Source organism: Akebia trifoliata, chromosome 3, assembly GCF_017979445.1.
Source record: "Akebia trifoliata isolate Shusen 1 chromosome 3, ASM1797944v1, whole genome shotgun sequence".
NCBI lineage: Eukaryota > Viridiplantae > Streptophyta > Magnoliopsida > Ranunculales > Lardizabalaceae > Akebia > Akebia trifoliata.
Window position 1 is genome coordinate 8,137,964 of NC_141377.1, and position 22,358 is coordinate 8,160,321.

Consider the following 22,358-nt stretch of genomic DNA (forward strand, 5'->3'; position numbering starts at 1 on the left):
AGACGTGTGGTAATTATATGGTGATTTACATATGAAAAGTTGGGGGGAGAGTTTTTATTGCCACACCAACTTTTACTAACAGAACCCCAAGAAGTGTATTAATTCTACAGTGATTTACATATGAAAAATTGGTGTGGCAATACAATCCCTAAAAAAATAGTACAACATGCAGGAATGCAGCATAAGATCAAATATGAATACGATAATAATAAAAATTTAATCCCAGTATTCATCCAACATGAACTAAAATATAAAAATCCAGAATTTTCTCTACTTCTATGATATATATATATATATACTCTGTATACTTCTTCCCATAATCCCATGCTACATTATCTCCTCCCTCCCCACTTTTTTGCAAGGTGCAATCAATTCTCATCTTCAACTTCCTATGTTTTGGGAATTCTTGGCCTAAGATGAGAAGGAAAAAATAGAAAGTTGTAAGAATGCATAGTAAAGCAACTACACTGAATTTAAATTGTGTTGAACGAACCCTTTCACATTGTTTTTCTCATCGGTATAAGTTTTTGAGATAATTATAAAAATGGGTATGAACTTTTCGAAAGTTTCAAATTCAGGTATAAAAAGTAACAAAACTGAGTATATATCAATTTTTATAAATAACTTCTCCATGAAAATGGGAAAATCAGTGAATTTGCTGTTTTTTTTTGTTTAAAAAGGGAAAAATCCAACCTTGATCTTAATTAGGGCTGTACTTTTGAACGAGGCATCCATTTAGCTATTATTATACATGCTTTTGGCATCCAATTGCATCGGCTAAGAAATAAACCATTCTTACTTTATATTTTGAGGTTATTTTAGTAATTTTTGGACACAATTGTCCAGTTTAGCTTCAAGTCCAAAAACTACTAAAATCATCCCAAAATGCTAAAAATAACAATGGTTGAACTGTTTTGCAACTCAACTTAGATTTTTGCAAATTACCCCAAAAACATATATAATAATAATAATAACGAAAGAGATGCTTAGATCAAAAGTTACATGATTAAGACAAGGGTTGGATTTTGCTGATTTTACCCATTTTTCCAAAAAAAATTTATACCCAATACTATAATTTTCGAAAAGATCAATCTGTTTTTGGTAATCCTCACTAAAACCAAGCAATCATATGGATAAAAAATGATACAAAAGTGTGAATTGTACCTACTAAACCCATCTCTTCAGTGGAGTTGTTGCCTTTGATTCACGTTGAACACTCCTCCTATTCCACTTCAAATCTCCCTCAGCTGATATGCATTGCTTCGCCTTCAACGTAACCACTAATTCGGGACTCTGATTCATGGAATTCTCTTTCAAAGGGCTAACATGACGTGGCTTTGGAGGTTTGTCAGCTAGTCTCGGTAACGAGATGGGGTTGCTCGCCTCCTTTGCTAAAGCTGCTCTATGATTTCTCCTTGCAACATTAGAATGAGTAACTAAAACCTGTCGATTATGCTTCAAATCACAATCGGAATCTGAAGATGAAGGACTAGTGCTACTCTCCATGTCATAAACGAGATTATCAGCCATAACCGGTAACTGCTTTGTGTTCAACATTGAAGCAGAAGATGAGGGTCTTCGAAGCCTCGTTAAGTGAACCACCTATGTTTATATTTATGTGTCAAACCCATTGTTGCTTCAAGAATGAAACAAACACCACCTATGTTTATATTTATGCTAAGAATTTAGAAGGAAACAAACAACACATTCACCACCTTTGCCTCTAGAACCAACATATCCTTCTTCAACTTTGTAATTATCATGTTTTTCCTTCTAATGATGTCTTCCAACTCTGCTGTCCTCTGTTATCAATGAGAGAAAATAATGGGAATCATATCAAACTATCGAGGAGGATTTCTTATATTAGTATTCATGAAATGTAAAGAACACTAAGTAAAATACCTTTGATCCAGCAACATCAGATGCATGGACAACAGCGGCCAACTCCTTTATAGTGGCATCTTTTTCTTCGCATTCCTTCTGAAGATTGTAGATATCTTGCTCTACTGCTAGTGAGCTCAGCTGTAAGTAATGCACCATTGTTGTATTATGAAACACAAACCCAGAAATTCATTTTTTTTTTCTTGGTTTTGGTTACTGTCATGAAATTCGACGATTTTTTTTTCCAAAAATTCATAAAAGTTGCCCGAACAAGTGCCCAATCAATCAATCGACGAACTAAAATTAATTGGCGATTTGCCAATTAATCCCCCTCCCACCCCAAGATTTAATCTTCTTCAACCTTAAAATCTCAAGAACAAGATTTGGGTTTCAGGGGAGGATGTTGAAGTTTTGATGGGTTTTTGGGAAGAATCACAGAAATTTTCCCAATATTTTTTTTCTGAGACTTTGCTTGATTTATACGAATTAAACCAAACTGATCCTCCACTGAATAATTACTCAATCAGAACTTGGTTACAATGATTTTGGTTAATTACCCAGGATTAAGATCCATGCCAACAACTAGGGTTCAAGAATAATTACATAATTAGCAACATCATGCCTACAACTTGAGAATTGATTTAAAAAATTAGCTAGCTTAGTCAGGTTAGTCCTTCAATTTCGAAAGGAAAAAAGTAGGAATTGTGACTTGTGTAAATCAAATCAAACTAAAAGTCAGGTAACTATGGTTTAGTTAAACATGAATCATCCATAAGAATAACATGGTAGACATACCCTGCACCCTAAATGTAATGTAGATGGAGAGTAAACAATTGAATCAAAGGAATTCAAAGGTACAACAATCTTAATTGGTGGGAGAAATGGAGTTCCGGGAAGCTACAAACAATGAAGAACATTAGAAGCACATCAATCTAATTATGGATTTCTTGGATCTTCAGAGCCATCTCGATCACTCTATAGAATCTAGACTACTTAATTAAAGTTTATCGCTCAACAACTTCAAACTGTTATCAAACTAAAATGTCTAAACACCAAACTTTAACCCCCCTAAACAACATTGATAATTTCACAATGAAAGCAAACAAGGAAATTCAATATATCTTTGAAACATAAAAACTTAACTCAAAGACTGGAAATCACTTGGTTTAATAGAAAGTTAATTGATGGGTTAGCCAAAGTTAGACCAACAACCCACAATGTAATGGACACTTAAATACTTATCATGATTCAAAAAATGCATAATGCCATTGTTATGTTCGGTGATAGTTTTTTCACATTGTCATAACTTTCTTCCCTAGAGGCAATTTCATCTTTTTATGGAAGAAATTAATTCATGGTAAACTTGTTTAGGGTTTCTATGAGGGAAATTTTCAATTTTACCTAAATTCCAGTTTTTCATAGATATAGTGAAGGGATCAATCTCATCATTGCCCATGGACACACGCAATTTTGCCAAACCACATAAATCATGTGTCGTATTCTATTTTATTTGATTTGTGCTTTTTTTTTTATTATCGTTGTTTCTTGCACCAATTTCTTCGGCCATTATGCTATTTTTTATCAAAATTTTCAAAAGTTGAAGTTCTAGGATTAAAAAGGGGGCACTATTGCAACATTTTCTAAATCATGGCATCAAAATGGTCTATAACATTTAAAAATTTCAATTTTCAAATTTCAAAATCAAATAACCCAAACTCAAACTTGCTCCAAAATGTCTCTTACCTGAATATCTGCAGAAGATGTGACACTCGAAGCCCAATCAGATAAATCAGACATCCGACGCTCCTCTTGCTCAGCTCCCACCACAAGAGGCATCTTGAACTTGAACATCTCATCTCCATCAGATGATTTCTCCACAGAGTCCCCCTATACAAAATACATTAGTTAAATAAAGAAGGGTGATTTACCAAATGAGCTGAAATTGAAAAATTACCGAAACAGCATACAGTTCATTTTTATTTTGAAATCGGTAATTTACCATTTTCGAAATTAAAATATTTTCGTTAAAGTGGGAAAAAATTCACTGTTTTATAAAACAGAACTTTCCTTTTTTTAACTGTTTTACCTGAAATTAAAACAGGGAAAGTATTTACTCTTTTATAGAATAGGAAAATGTTTTTACTGTTTTGGTAAAATATTTTAATAAGAAATAAAATGAGCAATGTACTGTTTTGGTAAAGTTTCGATTTTACATCTACCTTTTGGTCATTTGCTAGATAAAGAAAACCATTCAAAAGAATCCCATAACATTTATTTATAATTCAAACATTAATTGTTCTGGGTGAAAGAATTTTTTTTTACCAACGACCCATTTGATTGAACCGAATGTAGATCGCAACGGTGACATCCACAGCTGGAAAATTTAGTTTCGTCGGATTTGCGATCATTGTTCAAGGGGAAATCTTTGTACTTAGTGAATAAATTGACAGCCTCGACCTCTGTTTCGGTTCCATCCTTCATGGTGTTCACCTGCTCACACAAATCATCCAGCTTCTGCTGCATGCTCAACAGCACCTGATCCTGAAAATTTCAACAAAAAATCATAATTACTTCAAAAAAATCCCCATAAAAAAGAAAAAAAATGGACAAGAAAATATTAAATGAGGGTAAAATAAGGTCCAGTTAAACTGAAGATTACAATTTTTTTTCTTTCACTGGGGACTAAAACTGTCTTTAACAGTTTCATTAAAGTGCCAAAAAAAAAAAGAGTAAAACAAACCAATTAAGCAAAACCCAAATCTACCAAAATAAAATAAAAAAATAAAGAATAAAGAAAGAAAGAAAATTTGAATCATAAATCAATATTCATTAACAAATAATTACATCCAAAGCCCCCCATAAAAGAGAAAAAGAAAAAAGAGAGGGAGGGGAAAATGGGGACCAATTTGGAATTTTGGATTGCTATTTTGAACCGAAATATATATTTTTTTTTGCTTTTAGTAGGGACCCAAAACTGTCTTTTATTAAAGTGCAAAAAAGAAAGTAAGATTGTAAGAAACCCATTAAACAAAACCCTAATCTACCCAAAAAAAAAAAATTAAGATTTTATTTTCGTAATCAACATTCATTAAAACAATTACACCAAAAACCCTAAATTAAAATGGGGAAAAAAAAAAGGAATTTAAGGGGGGAAATAAGAGCCAGTTTGCATTGCTATTTTGCGCCAAAAATTATTTTCTTTTTTCTTTCAGAGGGGACCCAAAGGCCAAAACTGCCTTTTAACAGATTAATTAAAGTGCAATAAAAAAAAGTACCAGAAACCCCACTAACCAAAACCTTAATCTAACATTAAAACAAGAAACAAAAATTAAACCTATTTATTAAGCAAAATTTTATACTAACCCTAAGATCTACTGATCTTTGAAGTTTCCAAATCTGCCGAGATTTCTTCAAATCTGCAGTAGCAACGGCAACAACTGCAACTATTAGGATTCGATGAATGGGGCTAAAGAGTTCCCAAGCCACTGCTTCTTCTCGGGTTAAGGAACCTCCTATAGTTTTAGCTGAGCTGGCTTCTTCTGCGCCGACAAGTCGGCCTTGTAGAGATACCCAAGAAAGCCGCCGAGCTGAACGAACTGGACGAGTCGACTCGCTGAAATGGCTCGAGAGTCTACGTGGAGACGGCGAGATTGAAGGAGAGAAGGTAATGAGAGAGACAATAGGCGGCGGCTGCGCGTGAGAGAAGCCGGAGCCGAAGCTTTGGTTTTCATGGTCGTCTTCCATGGCGGAAGTAAGGGCGGAATTGCAGCTTTTAGGGTAAATTTAGGGCTTTTTTGTACATTATGTGTATTTGTACGGTTAGAAATTTCAAAATTTTGAAATTGGAGGGAAAGAATGTAAATATGACACATGTAAGAAAGACGTTGGGCCAATTACATGACGCCAAGTGGAGACTTTCTTATTAAAAGAGAGATTTTCTAGCCGTTAGTGAGTTGTCTTGATTTACTAACGGCTTATAGTTTTCAAATTTGATTGGTTGTTTTACGAAAATGGTCCAAGCATTTTGCAAAATTTACGGGACCAACCATATTTTTCAAAATAGGGAATATGACATAATGGACCCTACGATAGGACTTTTTTCTAAATTCACCCAGACTTTTGGATGGTAGCTTAACAATTCAAATGGTTGAGAATTGAGATAGGCCATTAAATTTCTATCTTGATGATTTGAATTAGAGGTGCACAATTGGAATTGAACAGAACTTGATTGATTTTATAAATTTGGAATCAAACCGACCCAAATCAACTTTAGGGTATGTTTGATTGCATGGAAAGTCACTTTCCATGGAATTTGAAATCCATGAAAAATTAGTTGTGAAAAATAGGTAGGGTTGGAAAATCAAATTCCATTGTTTGATTTCACTTGGATAAAATCATGAAAAATTATGAGAAAAAAGAAGAAGAGGAGAAGGAGGAAGAAGATGAGAGGAGGGGGAGAGGAAGAATAACATGACGAGGAAGAGGGAGGGGGAGGATGTGGTGGCGGTGGCGACGAAGGTGGTGGCGACGACGGTGACGGTGACGACGGTGACGGCGGTGACGGAGATAAGCGAGGAAGATGGGGGGAGAACGTGGTGGTGGTGGCGGTGGCGGTGGCGGAAGAGGTGAGGGATGAAGAAGAAAGAGAAGAAGAGAGAGAGAGAAGGCGGTCAGAGACGGAACCGACGGCGAGGTTAGTGAAATGGTGGTGGTGGTGGTGGTAGTGGTGGTAGGGAAGAATTGAGAATGGAAAATATGGGTGGAATTCATTTTCCCACCCATATGGGTGGGAAAGTGAAATCCATGATTTAGTGGACTTTTTGAATGGGGTGGAAAATGAATTTCCATTTCTATGTGTAATCAAACACTTGAAAAATGTCATTTTCCATGGAAATTGATTTTCCACCCTATTTTCCATGTGAAACCAAACACACCCTTAGTTCACTTTGGTTTGATTCTCGAATCTCCTAAACATAGATACTAAGATGTCAATTATCAAATCTTACGACTAAAAAATTCACGATCATTAATGATTTCAATCAAAAGGCACAATAAAGATAATGGCATTAGCTCAAGCCATGAAAATAATTCATTAAATGATTAAAATAAATCAACTTTTTGCTTATATTCTTTTTTTTTTTTTTTTTTTTGAAAAAGTCGATTATGTCTCCTTAAAGAGTACCAAGATAGAAATTGCCCTTATGTTCACTTACAATCTTGACCATGCAAACATGAAATCCAAGATGTATTTTCATTTTTTTTTAATTTTTATATCTTAATTGGTAGGTTATGCAAATATATTTGAAAATAGAGATTTGAGCATATTAATGAAATTTACTTGTATTTGGGGTTTGATGTATAATGATGTGGTAAGGTTGGCTCTACTCAAATGGTTCGTCATAGGGTGCTCTATATCTATTGTGTAGTCGTGATATTCAAAATTTATAATTAGTGATGGATCTTATTTTATTTTCCATGTTTTTATTGATGAGGAAAGGAATTTTCCTAGCTTGTAATAATGTCTTTTCTTTTATGCTTAGTTACATACAATTTGGTTGTATTGACATAGGTTTCTTGAAATTAATGTTCATTTTGCATAAATATATTAAAGCATAGTGCTATACAGAAAAGCTGAAAAATGTTACTTGCACTAATGATGTACTTGTTTTTATTGAATATGCTTTTCGAATTAGAACAAGTTTATAATATTTTTGACTTATACTTTTTCTTGTTTTCATGCTTGTAGGGGAAATCCACTCAGAGTGCAAGAACGGATCGATTAAAGGGGACACTTCTAGAAGAATATATGCTGAAGAAATGTAGAAACTCCAACGTTATGTGATGATTTTTTTGCCCAATTTAATTTTACAAATAAATGTAGAGGTGATGAGATTTTACAAATACTTATGTCTGTCTCTACTTGAATTTTTTCATTGATTCATTTGATTGCATTAAATTAACAATGTATATGTGAATTATTTGATCAATAATTTATGTTAATGGCATTTATCAATGGTTTTTATCATCTCTTGACGTCTTTTTCATAAAACTATTTGCCACTACAAGCAATTTTGTAATTTATAATTGTAGATTTAAAATTTAAAAAAAAATTACCTTTAGCGACGGATAAAATCTATCATTAAAAAAATTAAGCTTAATTTTTATTTTTATTATGAAAATATAATATCTATAGCGGCGGAAATATCCACTGCAACGGTCATTATTTCATTTTTTATTTTTTATTTTTTGAAATTTATTTAATGCAACTGATTTTACATCCACCACTATAGGTACCACTTTTTGCGATAGAAAATATAATCCACGACTATTTTTAGCAATGGGACAGCATAGATGGATGCCACTTTTGCCACACATCCACTGCAATATATCTACAACAATGGAAAAAAATACATGTAGCAATAGATATATCCGTCGCTATAGAGCATAAATGTTATAGTGTCTCTATAAAAATTAAAACTCTTTAGATGGTTAGGGCCATGTCATTTGGACTACTTAGAATGGTGATTAAATTTGTTAGAATACAAAAGGCAAACAGTGAGAGTTCTTTTTTGTTATATTTAATTTTATTTGTTATATATATAGGGTCATGTGTCTCTTTCGGCGCCCTACCACGTAACAAACAATTTGGCAAACGTTTTGCCATCGTTGGATATGAAGAGATCAGACGGACGATACTCAATCTCGTTGTTTTAATGTTTAACTTATAACGTTTCAATGTATTACAGCGCCATCCCTCAATTTTTCAATATTTAGTGTCACCTCTTTTTTCTCTTTAAACAGAAACAAAACAAAGCGTGAGAACTCTCTCATTCTCTCTCTCGACAAAACCCTCTCTCTCATTCTCTCATTCTCTCATTCTCTCATCCTCTCTCATTTTCGATCGAACTGAAATCCTCACTCTCACTCTCATTCTCTCTCGTTCTCGCTTTCACAACTACCTCGTTGAAACCCTCGCACGAACGGCTGCACTCTCTCTCGTTCTCGTTCTCGCTCTCGCATTCTCTTTCGCACGAAATACGAACGACTGCAACTTCAACCTCGTTGCACCTCCATCGACGAAACACGAACGACTGTAACTTTGACCTTGCTATAAGTTAGTTTTTTTTTTATTTTTTTGGAATTTATGAAATCACAAACACTGTCAAGGAATTATTCTGCGAAATAATTGTATTTTTGTGATTTGATTTCTGATTTTATGAAGACAAGAAATCCAGAATTATTTAAGATTTTTTTTTTCGATTTAATTTTTTTTTGTTATTTATTTTATGAAAACAAAATAATTCTTAGATTTCATTCAACACAGAGGTGGGTCACACCTCTTTTTTCTTTTAAGTTAGTTTTGAGATTCTGGCTATTTCTTTTACCCATTTCTGTGAAATGAGAAGATTTGTCCTCATGTAGTGGGGATTCCCTTCCCTAGTATATTTTATGATATAAACATGTTGGGCAGTTTGGATTGTTTCCCAGTTGTTGGTTATGGTACCAATCTTTGAAATATTTGATTTTCTGTCTATTTCTGTTCTTTATTTGTTTTGTTTAGTAGTTGTGGTTACTTCAAATCCAAATTTTAAGTGGTCTCTAAAATGTGGGATGTATTGGTGTAACATGGGCAACTTCCTTTCTTTTTGACTCGTATTCTGAATCTTCACGTGCTGCTCTTCATGTGACAATGCAGTACAAGGCTTGCATGTTATGCAACAAGAAAGTAACATAAGCTATTGGATTTGGGTATTGGTGTGAAGGGTGCCAGAAGAATGACGATGAATGCAATTTAAGGTTTGGCAATTAAAACAACACCACCATATCAACGACCGTCCTGAATATACGGCCTTGAGAACTTAGATATATGGCATTTTTCTATTTGAATTGATACATGTACATACTCCTGAACAAAATTAAAACTCTCATTTAGATGTAATGTTTTGGTCCATTGAAAAACTGAAATGGTATAACATTACAAATTTCAGTCTTGGCTGAAACATTCCCAAACGATATGAAACTTTGAACCATGCTAACCAAAGATATTGAAAATGCAATACACATGATGCTTGCTCCATTGTCAAAAACAAAAGCACATCTTCCTTTGAATCAGGTTGGTACCAATAAGGAAAATGGATCCACTTCAAGAGTTGACTTCAACAGACTGACAAATAGCTGCAAGCATTTAGAGCAGAGCACTAGATGGGGTTTCTGTTTTCACTTTTGTAGTGTGTTTATTTTTTTGGTAATGAAATTTTGAGATGGTGGTAGTAGTGGGATAGTAAATATACATGGATGATCTTTGGAAGGCTTCAATAATGATGTATGTATATCTTTTTATAAAGAGTCTATCTTTTTTTATTTGGAAAAATACATGTATATATCATGGTTTTCAAGTGTGGGCATCCTCGCATCCTCAAAAAGTAGAACCTGAACTATTTTATTTCTTTAATGTGCAAATTTTGTTTGTTTACTTCCACATGGCCATAGAAAGATGTCTCGATGCTTTGAAAATTGTTTAGATGTATTTTACTTGTTGATTGTGTGTTATAAAATGCATCTCGACTTTTTTAATGGTCAACCAACTCGACTGATTGTTTCGTTAATAGTGGGAGATTTGTTTCTTGAGTGGTACCAAAGAAAGAAATTATCTTCACTAGCTCTCTATGGGAACATGCTTAACAAGGTTCTACTTTCCAATCGACTCCAAAACTTCACTTTCAATCAAGCTTTTGGGACATGAATACAGGGCGGGTTGAATGAACTGATCAGATATGCCAACCAAAGAGATTGCTTTTTTAATTTGAAAAAAAAATATGTGAGCCATACTTCAAAATTGGTGAAGCTAAAATTGCTCTGCAGATATAAAATGGAATTATTATTCCAATTTTTCAGTTTATAGATTCATCTCAGCTGAATTGACATTGCAAAGCTTGTCATGCTTCACTAATGATGTCCACTTAATCTTATATACTTATTGTATTTGTTATCTTCCCTTGCTGATTTTAGGAATTGCTTCAAATATTTGGCTTACCGTATATCATTGCACCTATGGAAGCAGAAGCTCAGTGTGCATACTTAGAACTAGCAAATTTTGTAGATGGTGTTGTGACTGATGACTTAGATGTGTTCTTGTTTGGGGCACGTAAAATTTTGTAAATTTTGTTTTTTTTTAACCATAAAGTATGTTCTCTGTTTTAAATTCAGATGTGAGAACGTCTGTTCTCTGTTTCTCTCGGGTTTAAAACGAAGAAGAGGGAGGTGGCACTACTTACCACTTATGACTGATATTTTTTTACTAGCTATAATATTAAAGAAAGTTACAAAGTGTGTAACTTACTCTTTTTATAGTTGTGCTGGTGATCCTTGTTAGAAAATTAATGCATTATATTCAAATTTTCATTTGCTTAAAAAATTATAATGTGTACATGAGATAAGGTTTAAAGTCTTAAACACTCACATATCTACATGGCCCATTCACCAAAAATCAGCATGATTGGTGAGTTTATAGCTGATGCGTTTAATCATTATTTTCCCCTCCATTATGCTTGGAATCCTCTTGTAAGACTAACACATTCCCCAAAAAATAATGAACACGATGAATAGTGCAGGTAATTAACAGAACACATCGACAATAAAATGAAAAGGAATATGAAATCAGAAAGAAACTACCCTGCTAACATCAATGTCAATATTGTCAAGTTTGGCCAATTTGTTAGTAGTAATGAATACTCTGAAGAAAAATATAGTGTCTTTAACAATAGAGCGCCAACCACAAAAATAGAATCAGAAGCCAATAGTAATCATATTTTACCCCAAACCTCACTTAAAAAATCCAACCCAATTTATAAGAAACCTGGACGTGGTACTGTTCAATAGTTTCTCCCTTCAAAATCACCTTTTATGTTTAATTCCCAAATTCGAGACACAATCCAACATTTCATACATGAATATGCAGTACAATGAAACTTATTTACAACTGGAGAATTTGTAATATATGAGGGAGATCAACCAATGTTAATGATCAAAACCATTTTTTTTTCTCTACAACTATAACTATACAAGACATATGTTGGGATAAAAACACTCACAAAACATAGCTCAATAACTATCCCAAACAAAGAAGCAAAATATACACATTTCTTTGTATTACAAATGCTTCAGAAATAGTATGAGTGCAATGGGTCATTGAAAACTTGATCTTGGTTGGTACATAGGGATTTTCGACGACAAAATCTCTACAGTGGTAGTCAATCCAGGTACTAGATTTACCCAAAAAACATTGGGACTGGGCATGCTGGCCATTTGATGTTAAAAGCTGGAAATGAACGGGCTTTTAGTCCCACCCATAGACGTGCTGGGAGTTACAAATTCGACAACCAAATTTCTTGGAGGTCTTGCCCAATTGGAGCTTGAAGAATAGTCTGTAAGTCCCTACTAGAAATAAGAACTTGACCTCAAACCACTAGATTTGTTGAAGATATGCAATGCTATGGAACCTATATAAACAAGAAAGGGAGCCTTATATCAGTTCTAACATTTATCACATTAAGGAAATATTCAAAAGTATTATAACATAGAAAGCTATATTGTGATATTCTCATATAACTCAAAAAGAGTCATAGAAGATAAATTCCATCAAATTTACGAAAATAACATATAATTTCATTATTGGTCTTAGATTAATGCTTCACCAAACATAATTGACTCTCCAAAGATTACTAGCTTTGATGTATTTATGATTTTGCATTTTCTGCTATAACAGACATTGCATTGGGCATGGACATGTATGAAATCAAGAAGTAAAAGTTCTCTAAGCAACAACAATGCCAATCGAAAGCAATTAAGTATTTCGGCACACACTATCGCATCAGGCAGTTCGTTCCATTTCCTTAAATTATAGGAATTCTTTTTAATAATAATTTGGTTAATATCAGTGTGCAACAAAATAGAATGCTTTAAAATAAATATTACCCTATATAAAAGTCTTCACGTGTCTGACCATGAGTAAGAAGTAGGTGTCTAAAACGAAGGTATAGAAAGTGTTGTTTTATTGTTACAAATTTGAAATAAGAAACTTGGCTAAAAAACAGGAGGCTCTGAAATGAAAATAAGTAATTAAAACTGTAAGGCATTCAATTGGGATAGTTTGTTCTAGTGCAAATAACACTGCTCAGCATTCCAAGGGCAGTTGCTGCAATACCGTGCTTCATAAACTTCTAAAGATAGTCTCTTTCATCCAGAGAGGTGTGGCCCACCTCTATGTTGAATGAAATCTAAGAATTATTTTGTCTTCATAAAATAAATAACCCCAAAAAAAAAATAAATAAATAAAAAAATCCTAAATAATTCTGAATTTTTTGTCTCCATAAAATCGAAAATCAAATCACAAAAATACAATTATTTTGCAGAATAATTCCATGACAGTGTTTGTGATTTCATAAATTCCAAAAAAAAAACAAACTAACTTACAGCGAGGTCGAAGTTGCAGCCATTCGTGTTTCATCGATGGAGTTTCAGCGAGGTCGAAGTTGCAGCCGTTCATGTTTTGTGAGAGAGAGAATGCAAGAACGAAAGTAAGAACGAGAACGAGAGAGTGCAGTTGTTCGTACGAGGGTTTCAATGAGGTAGTTGCGAGAGCTAGAACGAGAGAGAATGATAGTGAGAGTGAGGGTTTCTTATGAGAGAAGGTTTTAGTTCGATCGAGAATGAGAGAGTGAAAGAGAGGGTTCTGTTGAGTTCTATCGAGAGAGATAATGAGAGAGTTCTCACTCTCTGTTTTGTTTTTGTTTAAAGAGAAGAAGGAGGTGATACTAAATATTGAAAAATTGAGGGATGACGCGTAAAAAATTGAAACGTTATAAGTTAAACGTTAAAACAACGAGATTGAGTATCGTCCGTTCGATATCTTCATATCCAACGGTAGCAAAACGTTTGCCAAATTGTTTGTTACGTAGTAGGGCGTCAAACGGGACCCATATATAGGGTCATGATCCATTGACTCCTAAAAATGACTCATGAAAAAAACACATGATCCTCAACCCTTTAAATGCAAAATCCAATGGTTGAGATTGATTCTTGGGATAAGTATCTCTAAGACTTGTGTTATTAAGATACTCATAAATCTCAACCATTGAATTTTGTGTTTAAAGTGTTGGGAACATGTGTCTTTTTCATGAGTTATCCTTAGGAGTCAATGGATCCCATCCCATATATATAATGAATTTGGTTCTCTTTTAGGATTCCCTGAATCAAGAATCAAACCGATGAACTCAAAAATTAAACCTAACCAAGGCATTTGTTTACTCATTCGATTATCAAGTTGACGTCAAAAAATTATATATAGTGAGATTGCAAATTCTAAATTAAAAATTCAAAAAATCATTTCATTTCACAAATGGGGAGCATCATTTTGGGCTTTCAAATATATTAAATCTCCCAATAATCAACAAATCACTTATACCTATTGGGATTATTAAAATACATGGGAATTTGTTCTTTTCATAAAAAATTTCAAAGGATCTTATTTTTTATTTTTTTTTCAATTTTATCAAAAATTCAACAATCAAATACAATATTGGTTCTATTCGCAATGGTGACAATATTTTGGAGTCATTACTGATATCCTCCTAAACGGTCAAATTCCTCGGTTCGAAAAAAATTTCAACAACAATAAATTTAAAGTTGAAGATATGAACTATCAAAATATGCTTTACTTTACTTATACCAGTTGTCCGTGGTATTCTCAAATGACATTATTCAAAAGAATTGTTGTATTATTTTCCTACCTTTTTTCGAAAATTTATGTAAAATGATAGGACAAATATGATCAAAGAAAAATATATATTAAATCTCCTCAAAAGAAATTATCTCCATCAAAATTTCTAAGATTGTCAAAGGTCTTAACAAAATCATATGCCCAAGCTACAGTCTACCCTACTGCAACTCCAACCTCATCGCCTGCAATGATTTCTCCTCAAAACTTTGCATTGTCTATCAAATAAATGCAAAAAAATCTCAAATGACTTATAATATCTCAAAGACTACTAAATGATCGATAGCAGCATAGTCATCTTAGATTCTCATCAAAGCATTTTAAATAATGAAGATTTCATTCTTCTTTTAGATTTTTTTTATTAAGTTAAGAACATAATTAAGACATCCTAAAATTTTTTGTAATTATTTCTTATCATTTATTTCATCGAAAAATTTGTTAGCAAATTGTATCACACGATTTACAAGTGTATATGTTTTGTTTTCTAAGAAAAATTCTAGAAACTGTATTTTTGTTTGAAATAATTTAATTTTTCTTTAGAAAAGAAAAAGTCCATTTTTAAAAATTATTTTTTTAAATATATAAATATGCTTTCAATATTCATCTATATTTTGATAAAAAACGGGAATGTCGTCTCTATAGACAAGGATGAATTTTGAATAACTAGAGAAGATATCATTTATCGTATTTTAAAATTTACTTTGAATATTTTTAATTCAAAAGCCATTACATTTCATTCATAATGTTCAAAGAAGATTGTGAAGGTAATTTTGTATTTATCATATTCTTATATTTAGATCTATCAAAATCCTGATTTTAAATCGAATTTAAAAAAAATATTTGCATTGGTGAGTCGGTCAATAAAGTCATATTTATTAGTAACACAATATCTTATAAATTATAATACTTAATCAAGAGATTTATAATTTATTACAAGTCTTAGAGAATCTTTTTCTAGTTTAATAGCATTTTCAACATAAAAATCAACACAACTCCAAAAAGATTTAAGTCTTCTAATTAATTTTTTGTCAAAAAGGTCTTGAATTTTTTTTTTTTTTTTGATATAATTCTAGGTATCTAGAATTCATTTGAATTGGGAAAACAACTTGATGAATTTTCCTATGTCAAAAGACACTGGAAATGTCTGAACAATGAGTATTTTTTATTAATTGTTCTTTGAATATTTTTTATCTTTATTTGAATACTTGGAGAATTAATATCTTGCTTTATTTTTAAAAAAAATTGGTTGACAAAGTTATGTTATTTTTCTTTTAATTGAATCAAGTTTAACAAATGATCAACTTATCCAAATGTAGGAGGAGATATGAAGTTTAAGAGAACTTTTTTTATCTCCAAGTTCATAGATGATTCCTTCTAGTGTCATTAGAAATGATTGTGTTAGATTGAGAAAATGAGTGCCAAGTATTACTTCTTGTTGTAAGGTTGAGACAATAAGAAAAATGCCTGGGATGTAGATATTTTATTTGCAAACAAATAAATTTATTATTTTGTATTTAATATAAATAGATTTATCAGTAATTACTGATAAAGATGTTTGTGTTGGCCCGTAGTAAGAGAGATGAATCAAGCATTTTCTAATACAATTAATACCAACCTTAAAATCAATAAGAGTGATGAATTTTTGAGTTTTTATTGTAATCTAAGTATATCATTTTTTATAAGTAAATTGGATTATAACATTCAGTTCCATAATCATAATGTCAATTTGGTGATTATTTTCCAACATGTAATTATTTAACTTCTTTGATAAATATTTTAGTATGTTTTGATTTTTAACCTACTTGATAAATGTTTAAGCATGTTTCAATATATTTTTCAATTTGATAGATTTACATGTGATAATATATTTGTCAATTTGAAAATCATTTGCATTTGATAATATATTTGTCAATTTGAAAATCCTTTGCATGTGATAATATATTTACCGATTTAGAAATTCTTTGTATGTGATGATACATTTACTGATTTGGGAATTCTTTGCACAATATATTATACAATTCGAAAATCCTTTGTATATGATGAACGTATTTATCAAATTAGAAATTCTTTGCATGCGATGAATATATTTGCCAGTTTAAAAATAATTATTCATGCAATGAATATATTTATCAATTTAGAGATTCTTTACATACGTTGATACACTTATTGATTTGAAAATTAATTGTGCATTGGATGTTATATCTATCAATTGGGGAATTAATTATTTATGTAATGATATTTTTGCCAATTTGAAAATTATTTATGTTCGTGACATTTTAACTAAATTTTATTTTAATAAAAAATTTCATGTAAGTCTTGGTGCATTGGATGATTTGGGTTTTTTCAAATTATCCATTTTACCCTCATGTGCGGAATTCGAGAAAATCTTAGCCATGAGATTTGTTTGACCAATTCAATGTAAAATGATAATATTTCGATCGACTGACTTAGCATAAAATAATGATGATGATTGAACCTTAGTTTTGACCTTAGTTTTTGCTTTTTGACTTTAGGATACTTTGAATAATAATAGAGACTGGTCACTCGATCGAATAGGTTCAGTGCCTAACACCTTTCAAAACCCGCAATTTGACCCTTATCTATTTCTCTTATTCGTGGACCAATCTGAATCCATCTTAAAGTTATTTTGGTTCCTAGACCTAAACTAAGTGGTGACTTCCCATTCCCTAAAAATTTTCCAATTATCCATATGATATTTTTTTTAGTAAAAAGTGTCGATATACTTTTAAGATGATTTATTATTATATTATTACATCTGTAGGAATTTCAATTTAGAGTCGATTTTATGAAAATATTTGAAAATGAGAATTTAAGAAATAAGCATGTCTTGACAAACGTGCACAACTGGTCAATGAAAAATATGAGATTTTTATTATAAAAAAATCTGAGTGTCATTAGGTTCATATCGAAAAATTATCCAAAATAGATTATAAGTTTGTGTAAATCAGAGTTTTAAGTATTAAGTTATCATCGAAAGAACATAATTACATAAATTATCAATACATCTTTGCTATCATATAAATACCAAAGTTAAGAGGGAGAATTAGATTGCTCTTTCTTTTTCAACGTAAAATACCCAAATCTTAGACTTTTAAGCGATGATTCAACCTCCCTAGAGTGAAAATTAAGAATTCACGAAAAAGAGAAAAAGTTTCACCACGCCGATATCTTCGATTTAAGATAAATAGATTTTGTTAAAAATAAAATTAAAGTTTGGGATTTCGAGTAAAGAGCATTGTTGGGAATCGATGTTGATAAAATCACACTGTAGAAGATGCAAAATAATTTAAAATCTTTCCTTCTACTTTTATTTGCTAGTCTTTTAAGAAAAATAAATTTATCGAAGATGTTTGTTGAGTTTTCTTAATTAGAGTTTGATTCACTTTAAAAGATGCATGTTTAGGTGTTTAATACATAATATTGGCTTCTAAATAAGTTTAAATATATATTTTTCATCTTATTTGGAAAAAAAAAACACGTTTGGTGTAGTTTTGAGTAAAAGTCATGAAAAAACTATAGAAATGAATTGTGGGAGACGAATTGATCACACAAAAAAAGTTCAACGAAAATACCCCACAAAGCGAGTGCGTTCACTCTTAGAACAATTGTAATCGCTCTATGCGCTCATTCAAAGATAGCGACTATTCTGTTTTGCTCATTCTTTGCACAATCACTCAATGTGTTCGTTCTATTCAGTGTCTCGTTCACTCTATACGATAGTCTATCATATGTATGTTCGTTATGTGTCAGGCACAGTGTCATGTGTTCGTTCGTTATATATCAGACACGTTCATTTTTGTGTTAAACACAATGTCACATGTCAGATTCACTATATGCAACGAGTCAACCCATGTGTCATGAGTCAAATTTGTTGTATTTCATATGTCAACACTAGAGCCATGTGTCAACCCATACACCATGTGTCAAATTCATTATAGGTCGCGTGTCAACCCATGTGCTATATGTCAAATTCATTATATTCTACGTGTCAACACATACGCCATGTGCCAAATTCACCATATCTCACATGCCAACCTATATGCCATGTGTCAAATTTGCTATTTCACATATGTTAACACTAGAGCCATGTGTTTAATTCAATATACACAATATGGTAATACAAGATCTATGTGTCTACACTCGTACCATGTGTAAGAATCGTTGTATGCCATGTGTCAACACCTGCGTCTAGGTTCTTGACTTCGTAATAAAAATTATATCATATATAATCTCTTATTTAAGATTTTTATTTTTAAAAAAATTATTTTTTCATTTGAAGAATTTTGAAAAGTGACATTTTCGATACTTAATCAAATTTTCACAACTTTCCACAGATTTAATTATTTATTATTTTATTGTGATTTCTGAGCTTTCTTCTCAACCAAGACCACCATGTGGGAGTAGGTTGATATCTCAAAATCATAAGTATTTCTTAGAAAATATATACTTTGTTAGATACTTAAGAAGATATCACTATGTGAAAAAAGCCCATATTTGACGGTCTTAGCCTGTCAAATTTCTTAAAATTTGACGAACCCTCCTATCAAATAAGCCCATCAAATATTTTCTTGTAGAATTTTTTTTTGACGGCCTTGGACCATCAAAATTATTGGAGAATGAGCTTCAAGAAAAAAAAATCCCACTACATAATGAGCCAAAAAGGACTTCCCATACAGTCACAAAAGGAGTGATTTTTTAAATGCGACGGCCCAAAACAGTCGGAGAAAAACGACGGTCAAAACAACTATTTTTAACTGTCATAAAAAACGACAGTCTTAGACAGTCGTTTTTCTAGATTTATAATATAAAAAATTAATTTTTTTTTCTGAAATTACAAATTGAAAAAAATGGAACATTAATTAATTTTTTCTGAAATACAAAACCACTGCCACCAAAATCTACCAAATTGAGATAAAAAGTAGTTGCCATTCCTCAATAACACCACATTGGGGTGTTTGGAAACTTAAATTACAACAAATTGAGAGATCCTCAAAACTCAAATTCTAGATGTTCTTCGCTAGATTGTCCACACACTGGATTGTGTCCATAACCATCAAACAACTTATTATCTAAATCTACATTCCTAACATCTGATCTTCTAATGGGCGCCCGATGGGCAGGGGTTAAAGGGTTGGAGCTGTTAGCTTCTTGGGTCAGAACAAGAACAGCTGGCTTTTGTTGGGAATTCCTGGCAGGTCTTCTGTTGGTGGAATTGACTGTTGTCTATGAGAGAAATGTCAACTGCTGCCCCACATCTGTGTTCTTCCCAATAACCTTTATTCTATCACATTGAGGAGCTCTACCAAAAAGAAAATTATAGAATCAGAAAGTTGTTTTGGAAGAAAAAAAAATATTTTGGACCAATTAGGCTGAAAGGAAAGATTAGATAATCAATCACATCAGCATTATTTAAGTATTTGGCTACCATAAATGGGATACGAATTCAATCAAATTCTACATTAAACAATATGAGCCAAAGTGTAACATAACAAATACTCTCTTCCCTCTTCAGATTAACTCAAAATATTACCTCAGGACAAGGTTTCCAATCATAGATTGCCTTATATCTTTTAATAAATTTTGACCAGAAACAGAATATAAGAAATATGTAACATTTGATTGCAATAATCAATATTGAGTATTTCCTAGAGTAACTATTAAGTATCATCACATAAGATAGAGATATAACACAAGTATAGTTTCAAGATCTTACACTAGTCGATTGAAGCTCTACCGTTGAATCTTCATTTTCTTGCAATTCCAACAAGTAACATTATATATTTGCATCCACCCAAAGTGGACAAACATTAATGAAGCAATTTCAGTCTAAGTACCTCTATTAGCAGATCCTTTCTGGTAATCAGACCAATAACACAAGAAGGACAAGGGACAAGAAATATATAATGTTAAGATAAGACCAGAGAGAGAATGTTGAACTCACATGGAAGCCATTGTGTTTGTTGCTCCTCAAAATAGAAACTACATCAGCAACTTTAACAACACGAGGAAAGTTGACAACCTTTGACAGGTAAGATAGTCAAGCATATTGTAAGCTGAGAACTGGCACGCGTAAGAATTAAACCAAAGGAATTAGAAAGCATTTTTTAAAGAGTAGCAACCTTTTGATTCCTGCAGGCCTCCTTAGTTGTAATTTTTCGATACTCTCTCCATATAGAAAAAATATCAGGAAATATAATGTACATTAGACCTTGTCATTCTCAAACTACTTCACCTCTAACATTGATGGTGTTTTCAGGTATGCTCTACTTGGCGCGGCTTCCTTTCTTGGAGGTTCAATGCGGATGACAATGTCACATTATGTCATTATGGTTGAGATCACAAATAATTTGAAACTCTTACCACTTATCATGCTTGTTCTTCTTATATCAAAGGTGTGCCCTTCAATGCCAAAGCTTAGTGTGCATTACTACTAGATACAAAATAAACCAAAAAAATCACTTTGTTTCAACTACAGGTTGTTGGTGAAGGAAATAACAATTGGAACTTAGCCTAAAGTATCAGCCAATGAATTAGGGGATACTATAGTACCAAATGAAAGTTGAAAATTAGGAATTGCATTTCAAAATAGGATCCTCGATTGATATTAAATTCCAAAAAAATCTAAACGAAAACGAAAGATACTTGAAAGTTATTCAGAAAGACATCTAAGAGACCAATGCATTTCCAGTTCCACAACAAGAATATTTCAACACATTAAAAATGCATCTTCTAGATTGAACCAAAAGAAGTAGGTAACAGAAACCTTCTCAAAACTTATAGATTATACAGTAACTTTGATGCAATTTTACCATGCAATTTGCAGATAGAGAGTTCATGTGTTAAAATAACACAAACTCTCTCACTGCAGGTACAAATTGTAAGGTGGGAAGTTCATCTTCAAAGCAAAACCCTAATCTCTAAACACTTGAGTCTTAATGAGTTGTCAAATTATTTATATTGAGAAAATATCCCTCTATATAAAACACAAAAGTTAAAGAATAAAAGCACTTTGTGAGTGAAAAAACTTCAAGAAAAAAGAACGTAAAATAATAATAGATGATTGTAATTTTTAGAAAGTAAGAAGTTATGGCTCCTACTACACTTGAATGGAAGGGATGGGATTTGTGTTGCCAGCCCCAATTGGTATGATAAGACTGACAATGCTGAGATTGTATCAATTAGTGGTTGTTATGGATAAGGAGTTACAGAACCATTAGGAAAATTTAAAAAAAAATAATAATTTAATATTTCCTAACCTGTTCGCCTTTGTAATAACTAATAATTGCCCAAACTGCTGGCATAATCAAATAGCATCTCCAATGTAACTTTCAGTTAGGTTATGTAGAGAAGAAAATGGTAACAAAAACCACACAATAATACAAGAAACCTAAGTGACAAGGAGATTGTGCTTGTACTCACATGCTGGACACATGTTCACATACTTTGTTGAATAACCTCAATTTATCCATATTTTGTTTTCAGATATTATCTTTAGGGAGCGGATATTTAACTGAACATTTAATGTGCAGTTGGTTTCAGCAAACAAATCAATGCATTCAATGACCGTGGCAATATAAACAGTATAGACATGTCAATTTATTGGATTTGTAGGAATCAGTGTGCCTGACACAATATCAACTACGAACATCAAACTGATTCACCAAGTTTCCTAATAAGAAAG

The 22,358-nt window shown here is 32.2% G+C and overlaps 1 protein-coding gene across 1 annotated transcript; it reads right to left on the bottom strand.

Moving 5' to 3' along the window:
- Positions 1–238: 238 nt before the first annotated feature.
- On the bottom strand, positions 239–5,683 carry LOC147405867 (inactive rhomboid protein). The gene is made up of 7 exons (XM_086433747.1): positions 5,245–5,683; positions 4,204–4,422; positions 3,625–3,768; positions 1,903–2,022; positions 1,716–1,802; positions 1,165–1,602; positions 239–411 (listed from the first exon to the last, which is right to left on the bottom strand). Exons 1-6 carry the CDS (start codon positions 5,623–5,625, stop codon positions 1,168–1,170), a joined length of 1,386 nt encoding a protein of 461 aa, XP_086289873.1. The 5' UTR covers positions 5,626–5,683; the 3' UTR covers positions 239–411; positions 1,165–1,167.
- Positions 5,684–22,358: the final 16,675 nt, after the last annotated feature.

Bases quoted from the DNA above. Each gene is read 5' to 3' on its own strand.
- LOC147405867 (XM_086433747.1), bottom strand. From the start codon at position 5,625: ATGGAAGACGACCATGAAAACCAAAGCTTCGGCTCCGGCTTCTCTCAC. The intron at 4,423-5,244 runs GTTAGTATAAAA...TGAAATTTTCAG, and splicing joins AAAGATCAGTAGATCTTAGG to GATCAGGTGCTGTTGAGCAT. The intron at 3,769-4,203 runs GTAAAAAAAAAT...TATTTTGTATAG, and splicing joins TTCAATCAAATGGGTCGTTG to GGGGACTCTGTGGAGAAATC.